General features: G+C 35.1%; 1 protein-coding gene across 1 annotated transcript; it reads left to right on the top strand.

Annotated features, from left to right (window-relative positions):
- Positions 1-1,304: 1,304 nt before the first annotated feature.
- Positions 1,305-1,715, top strand: LOC148200473 (uncharacterized). Its single transcript, XM_088112959.1, has one exon. It carries the CDS (start codon positions 1,305-1,307, stop codon positions 1,713-1,715), a length of 411 nt encoding a protein of 136 aa, XP_087969085.1.
- Positions 1,716-16,447: the final 14,732 nt, after the last annotated feature.

Here is a 16,447-nt window from a genome sequence, read left to right as displayed (position 1 = left end):
TGAAGCTTGATTGGCTAAAACATCATTATATCTTGACTAATCTTTCTATGATGAGCAAACATAAGTGATTTACTTGTCCAAGAGGAAAATGTTTTTTGGTGTGCTAAACCATTGTAGTATGATTATTTTGTTGAAGCCAAGTTACATTTTTCTTGAGGACAATCAAAGTTTTAAGTTTGGGGTTGTGATAACGGTTGAAAAACCGTTATTTTTATACTTAATTTTGATATTAAAAACACCCTTTCCGACTTAGAAGTTTGCTTTAACACATGTGAATAAGAGAGTTGAGGTTATACTTGATGATTTTCCATTGACTCAATAATGTTGTCAAGAAGAAAAAAATCGAAGTTGTTATGCAACACCTATTAAATATAATAGTGATGATTTCTTACATATAATTTCAGTAGATGCTTGTTTCATAATTGAGCTTTTTCTAAGATGGCATAAACCTAGTGATGGGGACGGAAAATACCCTTTGTTGCTAAAATAATGGATGCTACTAGATACTGGGCATGACTTGATAATACTATGCTAATAATCAAATATGCTGGACAATGGGACCATGACAGTATCATTCTCTGGATAATCCATTAATGAACTTCAATTTATAGCTATTAGATTTAGATATTGTTCATTGACTTGGAAAGACTTCAGCATAAGGAATTATTGTATAAAGCATGACTCATTGCATCAAAAGAACCGTAAAGCAGTAGCTGAGTTGAGGACCGCTGATTTTAATTGCTGAAGATTAAGCATATTCTCAACAATTTCACCATATCAGGTTCTTTCTCCTCCTTTTTTCTTTTTTCAGTTCCAATCTTCTTCGATTTCGATGCATCCACGAATATATTGTTGTTTGCACTAACTATTTTAGCTGGAGAGGGTCTGTGTTGAACATGGGGAATTAGGCGTCCTACTTACTTTTTGGTTCAAGTTGTTAGGATTTAATATTTGTTATGATCTTGTTAGGATTTAATATTTGTTATGATTTAATATCTTGTTAGGATTTGTTATTATTTATGTTTGGTATTATTATGTTGATATTATAACTAATTTTGTTATAATCTTAATGTATAAATACATGTATCTGCATTATGCAGATTAGAGAATAATACACAAACTATTTTTGTTTCTCTGTTTTTCTTCCTCTACATTGCAATCTCAATACTGAGCTGGAATGATGATTCTCATTATTTAAGATGGTATCAGAGCTCTTCAATTGAAGAGTTCTGTTTTGCCTCTGATCTTCATTCAGTTCTTGCCCCTTCTTGATTTCTTTGCGTTTTTTTTTACCAAACCAACTCATGGCTGCTATTGATCACAATAGCCCTTACTATTTACATCCTGGAGAAAATCCCTCGGCAGCGTTGGTTTCTCCTCTTTTGGATCCAACCAATTACAATTCATGGAGCCGAAGTATGCTCACTGCTTTGAGTGCAAAGAATAAATCAGAATTTGTGGATCACACCCTGCATAAACCATCCACGAATGATGCCCTATATCCTGCATGGAAAAGATGCAATAACATGGTAGTCTCATGGCTGGTGCATTCAGTTTCGCCTTCAATTCGTCAAAGCATATTATGGATGAATCAAGCTGATGATATCTGGAAGGATTTGAAGTCAAGGTATTCTCAAGGTGATTTACTAAGAATAGCAGAACTGCAACAAGAAGCTGCATCAATAAAACAAGGTGATACATCTATTTCAGAGTAGTTTTCTAAGCTGCGTGTAATCTGGGATGAATTGGAATGTTATAGACCAGATTTGTCTTGCACATGCATACCAGCGTGTTCGTGTAAAGCACTCACTGAAAGTATTGAAAGAAAGCAACAAGATCAGATTATGCAGTTCCTAGGTGGATTAAATGATCAATATAATGTTGTAAAAACGAACATTTTGATGATGGATCCTCTTCCTCTTATTTCTAAGGTTTTTTCTTATGCTGTTCAGCAAGAAAGACAATGTACTAATTTTACCATGAGTAATATGAGTATGCTAAATGCAGCCACAACAAATGACAGTAACAAGGTGTCTTGCACATTTTGTGGAAAAGATTACCACACGGCTGAAAATTGTTACAAAAAGAATGGCTATCCATCAGGATCTTCAGGATCCTCATACAACAAAGGGATAAGAGGAGGTCGAGGCTATTCATCAAATAGAGGAGGCTTTGGCGGAAGATCAAATTCAGGTTCATACAATTCAAAGGTTTGCACTTTTTGCAATATCACTGGACACACTATTGATGAATGCTTTAAGAAGCACGGTTACCCTCCTGGGCATAAACTGCACAAACCTGTTATGGTGAACATTGCTGCCACAAGTAACACTGAAGGACCCATTGATCACACTCAAGTATCTGACTCGAATGAGTTTAACATCACTCCTCAGCAATATCAACATTTGATAGCCCTACTGCAACAACAAACACAATTGGGATCCTCTACAACTACTTCCCACATAAATCAAATTGGTACAACTTTCTCTCCAAATACTTCTTTTATAGGTAATGTGCTACCAATTTCTCATGCTACAGACCATGTCATGTGGATCATAGATTCAGGAGCCAGTGATCATGTATCTTCTTCCTTGAATCTATACTCATCCTATAAGGCTATTGATCCCATCACAGTAAAACTACCAAATGGACAACAAACCATAGCCTCATATTCTGGAACAATAAAGATTAATGATTCTTTGTCTATTTCTAATGTCCTATATCTTCCACAATTTAATTTCAATCTTATATCTGTTTCCAAGCCTACCACAGTTCATAATTGTCAACTAATATTTCTTGACAATCAATGTTTTATACAGGACAAGCACAGCAAGAGGATGATTGGTATAGTTGATGCACAAGATGGATTGTATACACTCAAGACTTCTTTTAGCTCCATCAACACCACAATTTGTAATAAGGAAACCATTGATATTTGGCATTACAGATTAGGCCACCCATCCCATGATAGGTTACATGTAATGCAACAGTTATATCCTGTGATTAATTTTGATCACTCTTTTATATGTAATCCTTGTCATATGGCTAAACAAAGAAAACCTTCTTTTCCTCATAGTACTTCTCATGCTTCTTCTATTTTTTCCTTATTACATGTTGATATTTGGGGTCCTTGTGCTGCTACTTCCATTCATGGTCATAAATATTTTTTAACCATTGTTGATGATTTTTCTAGATATGTATGGGTGTTTCCTTTAATCTCAAAAGCTGAAACTCAGTCACATTTACAATCCTTCATTACCTATGCTGAACGACAATTTAAAACCAAGGTCCTAACCATTAGATCTGACAATGGAACTGAGTTTATTATGGCCGAATTTTATAAAAATACTGGAATTGTTCACCAAACAACTTGTGTTGAAACCCCCCAGCAAAATGGCTTAGTTGAGAGAAAACACCAGCACTTATTAAATGTTACCCGTTCTCTTCTTTTTCAAGCACACTTACCAAACATTTTTTGGTCTTATGCTCTTATTCATGCCTCTACCCTGATTAATTGCCTTCCCACTCCTCTCCTAAATAACCATTCTCCACACCTACAATTATACAATTCTCATTTTGATAGCACCACCCTTAAAGTTTTTGGCTGTCTTTGCTTTGTCAACACCTTGTCAAACAATAGACATAAACTTGATCCAAGAGCCTTACCCGCTATTTTTCTTGGCTATAAACCACACAAAAAAGGCTTCATCACCTTCAACCTCAAAACCAGAGCCATTGAGATTTCTAGAAATGTTGTCTTCCATGAAAGTTGTTTTCCTTACCACAATGAATCATGCACCACTTCTAATTCTCACCTTCTCACCCACCCACCTTTACTCTATATTGACCAATGTATGCCCACACCCCATACAGATCCTTCGCATCCTTCTCCACCCAGTTCCCCTTCCACTCTACCTGCTCCTAACATTAGAAGATCCACCCGACAGAAAAACAGACCTTCAAGATTATCTGAATTTGAAACTTCTTATGCATCAACTATTACCTCTCATTCTTCAGGTATCAAACATCCTCTTGCTTCTGTCATTTCATATAAGAAACTTGCAGCTCCTTATTATCGATTTATTATGCATATCTCTGCTAACATTGAGCCTAGATCTTATTCTGAGGCATCCAAATATCCTCATTGGGTTAAAGCCATGGATGATGAGCTTGATGCATTGGCCAGAAATAACACTTGGGAAATCACAGATTTACCTGTTGACAAAACTGCTGTAGGCTGCAAATGGGTTTTCAAAATCAAGCACAAGGCTGATGGAAGCATTGAACGATATAAAGCTAGATTGGTAGCCAAGGGTTACACTCAAATTGAAGGTCAAGACTACCTAGATACATTTTCTCCAGTGGTTAAAATTACAACGGTTAGATTGGTTATCGCTCTTGCGGCAACACATAATTGGCATCTTAAGCAACTAGATGTTAATAATGCTTTTCTTCATGGTACATTAAATGAAGAAGTTTATATGATACCTCCTCCAGGGCTCCACTGTATCAAACCCAATCAAGTATGCAAGTTACAAAAATCACTTTATGGTCTTAAACAAGCAGGCAGACAATGGTATGCTCGTTTATCTGATTTCCTCTTATCAAATGGCTTCCTCCAATCTGCATCTGATCATTCATTGTTCACCAAACATTCTCATTCCAATGTCACTATTTTAGTGGTTTATGTTGATGATATAGTGCTCACAGGAAATGATCTCACAGAAATCACTCATATTACTCATCTTCTTGACGCAACATTTAAGATTAAAGACCTTGGCAATCTTAAATTCTTTCTTGGTCTTGAGGTGGCTAGAAACAAAGAAGGTATTTCCATTTCTCAAAGACAATATACTCTGGACATTCTCAAAGATGAAGGTTACTTAAACTCTAAGCCTGTTTCCACTCCTTGTGACTATCATACAAAGCTCATCACAAATTCTGGCCAACCTCTAAATGATGCAACTTCATCTTCTTATAGACGATTGATTGGTAGATTGTTATATCTCACCAACACTAGACCAGATATTTCATTTGCAGTACAACAACTAAGTCAATTTCTCTCAAATCCCAACACAGATCATCAACAAGCAGCTTCCAGGATTCTTAGATACCTTAAAGGTGCTCCTGGAAAAGGGATTTTCTTTCCCAGCAATAACATCATACAGTTGAAAGGCTTCAGCGATTCTGATTGGGCAGGCTGCATTGATACTAGACGAAGTATCACTGGTTACTCTATCTATCTTGGCTCCTCACTTATTTCATGGAAATCGAAGAAACAAGCACTAGTAGAAAAAGACCTTTCTATAACAAAACCTATTATAACGGATAAAAATTATCCATTATAATAGGATATATTATAACGTAGTTTTGTAAATCAGTTATAATATGAAACGTGATGGCAAACTTGTAAATAAGTTTAAGACATATTATAACGTAGTTTTGAAAATCAGTTATAATATAAAATGCGGTGGCAAACTTGTAAATAAGTTTAAGACATATTATAACGTAATTTTAAAAATCAGTTATAATATAAAATACGGTGGCAAACTTGTAAATAAATGTAAAACCTGTAAATAAATGCAAAACCTATTATTAACTTATTATAACGGAGTTTTAAAATACAGATATAATATCTCTTCTTCTTCGCTTATTTTTCACATTTCCCTCCCTATATTTCATTTTACTTTGCCTCTCACTCTCATTCTTCTCTTCCGTTCATCTCATCCCTCTCACTCGCATCTCTCCGTCTTTGAAATTAGGGCAAGAAGGGGGCATTATTGTGGTTGGTTTTCACTCGCATTGAAGCAGTACGAAGGAATGATTGTGCACTATTTTGCATTTTTTCGTTGATTGATTTCCCTTTCTGGGTTTGTCTTTGGTCCTACTGGTTTTTGGTTTAACAGGTATCGTCGTTGTTGTTGTAGGATTGCGATTTTGGCATCCTTGTGTAGGTCAAAACCTTAGTACCGGTTCCATCTTGGTGATTATCGCGATTCCTATTTTTTTTTGTGATGTGCGTTTTGGAGTGGGCATTGAAATTTGGGGTTTTAGGGTTGATGTTGGGAGAAATTGTGGGGTTTAGGGTTTGCTGTTCTGTGTTGGGACGCTTTTCAATTTTTTTGATTTTGTTGAGGAACTGAACATGTTAGCCTGTATTGATATTTTGCCTCTGATGATCTTTCGAAGAAACAAAAAACTTAAAGACCGCCGATATTTTAGTTGTGTGGAGTAGAACCTTGGTAAGTAGTAGGTTAGAAAGACATATATCGTGTTCTTTGTTTATTGTACAAAATCATGAGTGGAGGTAACCACTTCTTTGGATACATGAATCTGTTGCCTAATTTTGGTGCCTAATTTTGAGTCTGTGGATTATTCTTGGCCTTCAGTTTATTTCTCTTGTTTCATTCCTAAGTCTCTTGCTTATTGATCAAACCATGGCTTCCCTTGGCCTGCTTTCTTTTTCCAGGGATACAGTGTATCTTAGTTGTGTCTGCTTACTTTAACTTTTTCTTATTCTTTATCATATTCAGATATGCATGAACTACGCCTAATCCACACTGATCTGAAGCCAGAAAATATTCTTCTGGTTTCTTCTGAATATGTAAAGCTACCTAGCTATAAGGTATTTGACATTTTTGGATGGAAACTTAATAATGTTTGTAGACTCAGTTATAATATATTTAAGGAAAATAATTGGATTGGTACAGAGAGTTTCCTCAGATGAAACGCAGTTCAGGTGCTTGCCCAAGTCTAGTGCTATTAAGCTGATTGATTTTGGTAGTACTGCATATGATAATCAGAATCATAGCTCCATTGTTTCTACAAGGCATTACAGAGCCCCTGAGATTATTCTAGGTAACTAAGTATGGTTTTGGCCGCTCAGAATGTTTACTTGTTTTTCTATTGCCCTGTCAAGGTGTGTAACATAGAAAATATGTGGTGTTTGAACCAAAATTATGGATGATGGCTAAAGTGTTTTAACATGTTGAAATGTTGTCAATTTGTACAGAACTTCTGTTTTCAAACTTCCAGGGGAAACATGCTTGTTTGTAACTTTATATTATCCTGAACTTTTTGTTCACCATATTGGCTGGAAAATCCTCTGCACTGTAGTAAAATACATTATTTTGCATGCTTTATGATCTATTGTCTTGCACTACCTTTTGGTGCCCCTTGTTTCACGTGTACATTGGATAATTTTCTACCTTGTCCTTAAGTGGACTGCTTGTTTGGATCTTTTCTTAGGTAGATGGTGTGAGGTATGATAAAAAAATCTGGAGTGCCAAATCTAGTCGTGATCTGATGTAATGAGGTCATCAGAGACTGCTATATGGGTTATTCACATGATTGAGTACTTTTGCAAGGCTTTTCAAAATGGACTTGTGAAGCACACAGTTGCTATTCAACAGCAATTTGATTCTACTTATTCTCCTCTGGCCTTGACGTTGAGGGTATGTATAGAATGGTTATTTTGAAAATAGCTATGATGAATTTTACCTTCAATGGGTTTTTCCTCCTATATACATTTTTTTTCCTTTTCTGTTACTTGGGATTCTATTTTTTATCTCCATTTGCAAAGATATTGTTACACTTTTGTTTTAATTAGTTTTATGATATATGGTTGAATAATCTGTTTTTATGATATATGGTTTAATTAGTTTTAATTAGTTTTTATGATATATTGGTTCCTTTTCTGTTTTTATGATATTTGAGAAGCTAATTAATTATGAAATTCTATCGTGCAGTGGCTGGTTGTTTCCTTTTTTATATCAATTAATACTATTTATATCAATTAATTTTATTTTATTTTACATTTGTTTTGCAGGTGGCTGGTTGTGACCTTTTTTTGTTGTGTTCCTATTTCAAATTTCAAATTTCAAGTAAGAGACTCTTCATATTACAAGATGTTGTATAAGTTGCTGGTTTAAATGTATTTTCATAATGTGTTTCATTACAATTTTAATTCTATTATTTTATTTGTAGATTTTTAATGATTCATCTCCCATGGGAGCTGCAGACATGGAAGACGAAATGGGCTTCTTTTATTTTAAGTGTTAGTAGAAATTTGGCTAGAATTCAATAGTGTATATACATTAATGTAATATTTAGATTTAATATATAGTTTTATGTATAAATGGTATTAAATTATTAGATGATTTAATGTTTGAAATGAATTCTATTTTGTTAGTATCATTAAATTTGTTTATTTGAAGCTATATTGATTATAAATTGATTGAATGAAATGTACAGGAATATTATTATAATTTTCTTGGATGTCAAATGTAATAATCAATCAATTTTTTTTTTCAAAAAAAAAACATATTATAACGTACAAAAATATATACGTAATAATAAATCATATATTATAATATGTTCACATATTATAACGTAAATTTCTGCTACGTTATAAAATGTGCAGACTTACTATATCGCCCAGAACTATGTCCCCAGTAACTACGTTATAAAAAGTCATTTTTGTACGTTATAAAATGTTATTTTTCCACTAGTGAAGCCACTGTATCCAAAAGTTCCTCAGAAGCTGAATACAGAGCTCTTGCCACCGCTACTTGCGAAATTCAATGGTTAACTTTTCTTCTACAGGATCTTCACGTACCTTTTCAACAACCAGCAGTCTTGTTCTGTGATAACAAATCTGCCCTTCATATTGCTGCAAATCCGGTTTTCCATGAACGCACGAAGCACATTGAAATAGATTGCCATATTGTAAGGGAAAAGCTTTCTTCTGACTTACTTAAACTACTGCCGATTCCTTCTACATGTCAGTTAGCTGATATCTACACAAAAGGACTTCCTCCCGCAGCTTTCAAATTTCTGGTTTCCAAGCTGGGAATGATTGACATTCATTCTCCAGCTTGAGGGGCTGTTAGGATTTAATATTTGTTATGATCTTGTTAGGATTTAATATTTGTTATGATTTAATATCTTGTTAGGATTTGTTATTATTTATGTTTGGTATTATTATGTTGATATTATAACTAATTTTGTTATAATCTTAATGTATAAATACATGTATCTGCATTATGCAGATTAGAGAATAATACACAAACTATTTTTGTTTCTCTGTTTTTCTTTCTCTACATTGCAATCTCAATACTGAGTTTGAATGATGATTCTGATTATTTAAGACAAGTACTTATTGAATTCAGATTTTTTTTAAAATGGGTTGATTTTTTGGTGTTGTAAACAGGACGACACTCTTTTCGGTTAACTTTCTTTTGTTTTATCTTTGCGTCCTGTTAGTATATTATAATATTGTAACACTAGAAGTGTTAAAAAGTTGGTGAAAGTGTTAAAAAGTGATAATATTCCTTTAAGTTCCTTTTTAAAATTTTTATTTTTATGCGAGATTCTAATTTAATGTGACAAATATTTCTCTACTTATTAATTTAAATTTCTTTATCTTTGATTTCTTTCAAATTTTCTATTTTGTTAATTTTTTTATTAGAAATTATTAGAAAAATCCTGAGGATAGTTTTCTATCAATAAATATGTTATTAACAAAAACTAGTTTTAGTAATATAAACATTCATTATCACAATCTATAAATATGTCTTAATGTCTTCTAGTTAATATCTTGTGTTACATCACAAATAATATATAAATAATGAAACATTTTATATTTATCAGAATTGATTACATTATCACAACGTAAAAACAATTTTAACTTATGAAAGAAAAATCTTATTAAATTCAAATCTAAAACACAAATTTAAAATTTTTATTATTAATATATATATATATATATATATATATATATATATATATATATATATTGAATTTATGATACATTGTTATTGATAAAAATATTCTAGTTTTATAATAATTAATAATGTAACATTCTAAAATATAGCATTTAACTATATAATAGTTATAACAGATTTAATATAATAGATCATAGGAATATAAAGTACGATTTACAATCATCTAAAATAATCATAAATTTAAAACTTTATATATATATATATAAGGGAAGTTAAACAAAACTATTTACAAGAACTAATATAAAGCAAACTAGGCATCCGTAATGCCTCCGTTCAACGACTGTTCCAAAGAGATCTCATTTTTCTCTACTCACACCCATTGGATGATCATAGCAAGGAGAGGAAGCAAAGGAAACACACAAACACAATCACAAGCAAAAAGGGTAAGCTAGATACAAAACAACACATCATAAGTTTAAAACATTTCATATAAGAGTCATATGTAATTTAATCCAACTCAAGAATGAATGCTATGGTGGGTTTTGCACTTGTGGTGACCTCTACTGCTTTGCAAAGTCATTGTCAATAGGTTTCACCCTACTACCCGCACAAAGTTAGTCTGTTATCGCGTCATAGACCATACTGGAAGCACCTAGAATGAAAGACCATTAGAGTATCAAGATAACCCCCAATGTTGAGCTCCCTGCATTCATTTTAAAGTTACTTGAACCACACTAAAGAAGTCCCTCACTAGAACCAACTTTACCAACCGTGAAACCATATATATGTCCATACATTTTCACATTGAATACCAACATATATCATCACTGGTCATGTATTAAAGTACCATAAACAACCTATTAAGTTATCATAAATAACTTAAAACATAAGCATTGAAACACATAGGGTGATTGATGTGTGAATAAAAAGTGTAATTGCATTCATATTTTAGTTTAAGCCATTTGCATACACAATTACATAAATTGAATGATTTCATCATGCATTACCTTTGTTTCGGATCATACATTTGGGTTTTGTGTTTTTCTTATAAATTGGTATTTCTAACTGTTAAAATCATAAATTGGGAAGAATTGATGTCCAAGATGGAGAGTTGAAACCAGAGAGTTCCATAACCTAACTGTGAACGTTTCCACAAAACCTATTTTTAAGGTGAGTTTTGCACTCACTTATATATTATAAATTGATTTTATCTCTAATCGATGTGAGACTTCCAACACACCTATCTCATGCCGAGAAATATACATTTCGAGCATAAGACTAAACATTAATAGATGATTTGACAATGACTTGATAGCAGATGAAATAATATGTTTATTCAAATCTCGTTATAATAGACTCTAACCTGACTTTGATATCATGTTAAGAAGTGTGTTTTAAGCCTAAAACTAAAAAAAGAAAAAAAAAATAGGAGAAAGAACCTTAGATGGTAAAATTATTGAGAATATGATTGATCTTCAGCAATTAAAATCACCGGTAACTGCTTTCTGCACTAGTACAGTTAAAGACAATGGCACCGGTTATTTTAGCTTATAGGCACCGGTTCTTGACCCGATGCGTATGTAGACGAGGTAAAAAGTCTACGATTTTATGCCTCGGTTATGAACCGAGACAAAAACGATACAGGATTACAACTCGGTTCAAGGAGAACCGAGGTAGTATGACAGGATTACAACTCGGTTCAAGGAGAACCGAGGTAGTATGGTCTTCTTGGTTTCCCCCGCCGACCACCATCCGACTTTCTCACGCTGCCAAGCACCATCCGACTTTCTCACGCTGTTTCCCCCGCCGACCACCATCCATCTTTCTCACACTGCCAAGGTTTCCCCCCGCCGACCACCACCATCTTTCTCACATCAGACCACCCAAAACACCACCGTAGACCACCTTCGTCCTTCGCGAGAATCACCCCGCCACCCAATTTGCGAACCACCATCTTCTTCGTCCATCATAAAAAATTTACAGACCTGCAAAAAACACCTCACACCAGCAATCTCATCCTCCTCACGCAATGCCTTCATCAATCATCCAACCACCAAAACCCACCATCACCACCGTGAGCCAAATCGTGAGTTCCTTCATCTCCAACAACCTCCTCATACTTCGTCCATGAAACCTGCAGAAAAAATCCCCAAATTAGATGGAAACCCTAATCGCGAATTAGATGAAAAAATCCCCAAATTAGATGAAACCTGCAGAAAAAACCCTAATTGCACATACACAGAACAAACGTGACAGAGGGACGAGCACGCGGCTGAGGAGCGAGCACGCGGCGGAGGGGCGAGCACGCGGCGGAGGGGCGAGCACGCGAAGGAGGACCGAGCTTGCAGCAGAGGGGCGACGAGAAGCTGCGGGGGAGGCGGCACCGTGGATTCCTTGCGTTGAAGAAGAAAGCGTGAGAGAGGGGAGGGAGGCGAGAGCGAGGGGAGGGAGAGTGAGGGGAGGGAGGCGCGAGAGTGATGGAGGGGAGAGTGAGGGGAGGGAGGCGCGAGAGTGAGGGGAGGGAGGCGCAAGAGTGATGGAGGGGAGAGTGAGGGAAGGGAGGCGCGAGAGTGATGGAGGGGAGAGTGAGGGGAGGGAGCGCCAGAGTGATGGAGGGGAGAGTGAGGGAAGGGAGGCGCGAGGGGGAGGCGAGAACGAGAGTGAAAATATCTGTGGGTTATATGCCTCGGTCCTTCTTGGCCCGAGGCAGTAGAAGCTGATACGCCTCGGTTCTACTTATCAACCGGTGCAGTATACTTCTTTTACCTCGGGTTTCTCTTAACCGCTTCAGAAACTGTGTCAGAAATCACTCATTAGGCACCGGTTGCTTTTACAACCGAAGTGGTAACCCTTTTTGGCACCGGTCAAGTCTGAACCGAGGCCTATAAGGTCTCGTTAATTACAAAAATGCCACCGTGTCTGAATAGACAGCGGTTTGGTGTAAACCGAGATCTATTGTGCGAGTTTAAAAGCCCATTTTGTACTAGTGCTGGTTCTTTTGATGCAATGAGTCATGCTTTATCAATAATTCCTTAGCTGAAGTCTTTCCAAGTCAACAGCATCCTGCATGAACGCGATTCCAAATCTAGTGGCTAGAAATTTATATTCATTAATGGATTATCCAATGAATGGTACTGTTATGGACCCATTGTCCAGCATATTTGATTATTCGCATAGCTTTTCGGGTTGAAAAGTACGACACTCTTTTCGGGTTAATTTTTTTTTTTTTAATCTTTGGATCCTGTTAGTGTATTATGTAGATATAAATTAGCATTGTAACACTTGAAGTGTTAAAAAGTTTGTGAAAGTGTTAAAAAGTGATAATTTTTTAAGTTCCTTTTTAGAATTTTTATTTTTATATGAGATTCTAATTTAATGTGACAAATAAAAACAATTTTAACTTATGAAAGAAAAATTATAAATTCAAATCTGAAACACAAATTTAATATTTTTTTTATTATTATTAATATATATATATATATATATATATATATATATATATATATATATATATATATATATATATATATATATATTCTATTAAATAGTTAATAGTGAATTTATGATACATTGTTATTGACAAAAATATTTTAATTTTATTTGTCACCAATAAAAAATAAACATTTATTTATAAATATTTAATAAATTTTATATTAATTATGTTTTTCTCATAAGAAAAATAATTTTATTTTATGTGTAACATCCCAATAAATAGTAATCACCATTAATCAGAACTAATCACATTTACAGAAAATACAGTACAGTCTTAATATTTACAGTAGCTGCTCAAAAAGAAAACAGCACGTACAGCAATTTACATCAACTGCTCACACATATTTAAAACTGAATATGCAGCACTTTACAGTATTCAGAATTCAAAATAAATACAGAAACCAGTTCTGATTTACTATTCTGCATAACTATATACAGAAATGTCAAAATACAGTACAGAAAAACTAACTAAAGCTACTACAGAAACGCGCCTCTACTGCTCAGCTTTAACTTCAACTTCCACAAGGTTGGCATCCTCCAAATTTTCTTCTTCCAGCATGGTTTCAAGGGGTGCCTCACCATCTGCTCACATCCATAACGGATGATCATTGCATTGACAAGACGGACATACAGAACAGTAGACAACACAAGGAAATTTGCAAGGGTAAGCTTAGGTAATTTAATTCAATACAATCAACATAATTTAACATATAAAATCAGTCATACAATTCATACAATATTAAACACATATCCACGCATACAGTAACTCATCCAAATTCTCATAATTAAAGACTGTCCGGACTGTATGATCCATGTATCTACAGGCGTTCTTGCACCCGGGTGATGTAGTAACTGGGATACCCTCAACAGCTGCCACCCGAGGTTAACCCTTATCAGCCCAAAGTACTATGTAGGACTAGTGCCTCCTGCCATTCCCACGCATGAACTACTCTCCTCTACATGAGGATAAGCAATCACGGAATATCAGGATGAACAGCCATCAGTAGCTTATCCATGGTCATACTACACTACTTCTCATATTCACATCATAGAGAAGTTCCTCCTTGGAACACTCTTTCACAATCCAATCCCATAAATCCATTCAAATCATCATTCGCACATTTTCACAATTTCTCTTTATCAAATTTTCATTCTGTATTCACTCTCTTACTTTTAAGGAACATCCATCATTCATTAGATAAGAAAGAACATGTTGCAGTACTCATACATCCACGTTTCTGAACAAGAGAAACGAGCCATTTATCCACTTGATACTTGATGACACTTAATACTTTGAATAGCTTGATCTTAGAAATTATGGATAATACTTAGAAAAATTTTAAGTATAAAGACTCCAGGCAGAATCCAAAGAATAAAGCCAGTAAGAAATATTTAGATAAACAACCAAATATGATTGAATTCAGAAAGCAACACTGCCAGTCAAAGACCGAACGTAAATTAATAATTTGAACGAACGCCAGATACGTTCGCTCACGAAGCCATGAAAGACGAGCGTTCAATTACAAAACCGAACGCTGCTCGGACGAACACCAGACCAATGACCGAGCGCCAAATAGAACGAACGCGTAATTGAACGAACGTGCACTTGAACGAACGTGCATCATAACGATCGTTCGGTAACAGACCGAACGCTAACTAGGACGAACGCTCAATCTAAGATCGAGAGTTCATTTGGACTAACGCTCAGTATAATACTAAGCGCTGCTTATGACGAATGCTAATAAACAAAACCGAACGCTCTAAGTACTTTTCAATTTATTTTGAATTGTTGGGCACGTTAAGCTGAACCGAACGCTCAAACTTAATCCTTCACACAAATAACGCTCGTTCACAACTAGAGTCCTTTCCAAATGAAAGGATCCTCATTCTAAGAAATTTTCCAGGGAAACCGAACGGTATAAGACCGTTCGATGACGAGCGTTCATGATCAATCAGAGAAGATCAGATTTCCAGATTTTTCATTCACGATAACCTCACAGTTTTCATACAATTCATAGACTTAGAATTTATCTTCAACATAATTTCATACATTACAGAATTCGTATTATCATCTCCTAAATACAGAATTTTCCAGTTCAACATATCATCATCAATATACAGTAAAATCATCTTTCCAATTTATACAGAATTCAATCAAAGTTCTACTCATACATATCATTTTCTGCATACAGTTCAAACAATAGCATCATCCACATACAGTTTCAAATTTTATCAATCATATACAACCAGTACAATAGAATCTCGCATGCAGACTCCAAAAATTAATATATTTCATACAATTCCAACATCCGGTACTACCATACTCATTTATGCACACTCAAACATAATTTCTGTCATGCAGTTCAGACATTCCAGTACATTACATTGCTTTCATACAATCAAACAGTATTAAATTAAATCCCTAAAGCTTCCCTTACCTGTTACTGTAGTGTACTTCCAATTGCTTAGAATTTCACTCTTGCACTCACGGCTTTCTATCCAGGAATTCACTCAACCAATTCCACTAAATCTGATACCAAAAAGGACATCAGATTCAAACCTATAACCCATGCATGCAACCAGGATTTGGTTCGCATGAACTAAAACAGACCAAGTGCAGGGACGAGAACTTACCAGATCAGTTCTCAGTTCTGTTCGGATCAAAATGATGCTCACAGTGCTGAGGAGGTTTCTACGGTGTCTGAAATAGGATTGGAGAAATTGATAGTGAGTTATCTTAGAGAGAAGATGAAAGAGTGCAGGGAAATACAGAGAAGGTGAGAAATCAGAATTCGAGAGAAAGAAGAAGATTGCATGGGAAGGAGAGAGATGTTTTCAGAGAAATTGTTTTTCTCTTCCTCTTCAAACGGTGAAGCACTCATGCAATGCCACCTGGCTTCCACTACAGCTTTTAGAAGCTTCCAACATAACAGATGTCATTCAGTGTATGCAGAATTTAAGGGAGTGAAATTGATTTCCCTCTTACGCAGAATGAACATCCATTCGTCCACTGCCAAATGTTTTCTACTATCTAAATTCCAAACATTCAAACATTACACTTGGCAGATGCATGCAGTGAAGTGTAAGTGAAATTTGAATTGGCACGGTGCAGTAAAATAGTGATCAGATTATGGATTTGTGTGTTAATTAAATCAGGTTCTCACATTCCCCCTAACTACAAAAATTTTCGTCCTCGAAAATTCTAAAGCTTACCAGGAAATAGGTGAGGG

This window comes from Vigna umbellata, chromosome 4 (assembly GCF_029865625.1).
Source record: "Vigna umbellata cultivar VRB3 chromosome 4, Vumbellata_1.0, whole genome shotgun sequence".
Classification (NCBI taxonomy): Eukaryota; Viridiplantae; Streptophyta; class Magnoliopsida; order Fabales; family Fabaceae; genus Vigna; species Vigna umbellata.
This window is presented reverse-complemented; position numbering and strand designations above follow the sequence as displayed.

Bases quoted from the DNA above. Each gene is read 5' to 3' on its own strand.
- LOC148200473 (XM_088112959.1), top strand. From the start codon at position 1,305: ATGGCTGCTATTGATCACAATAGCCCTTACTATTTACATCCTGGAGAA.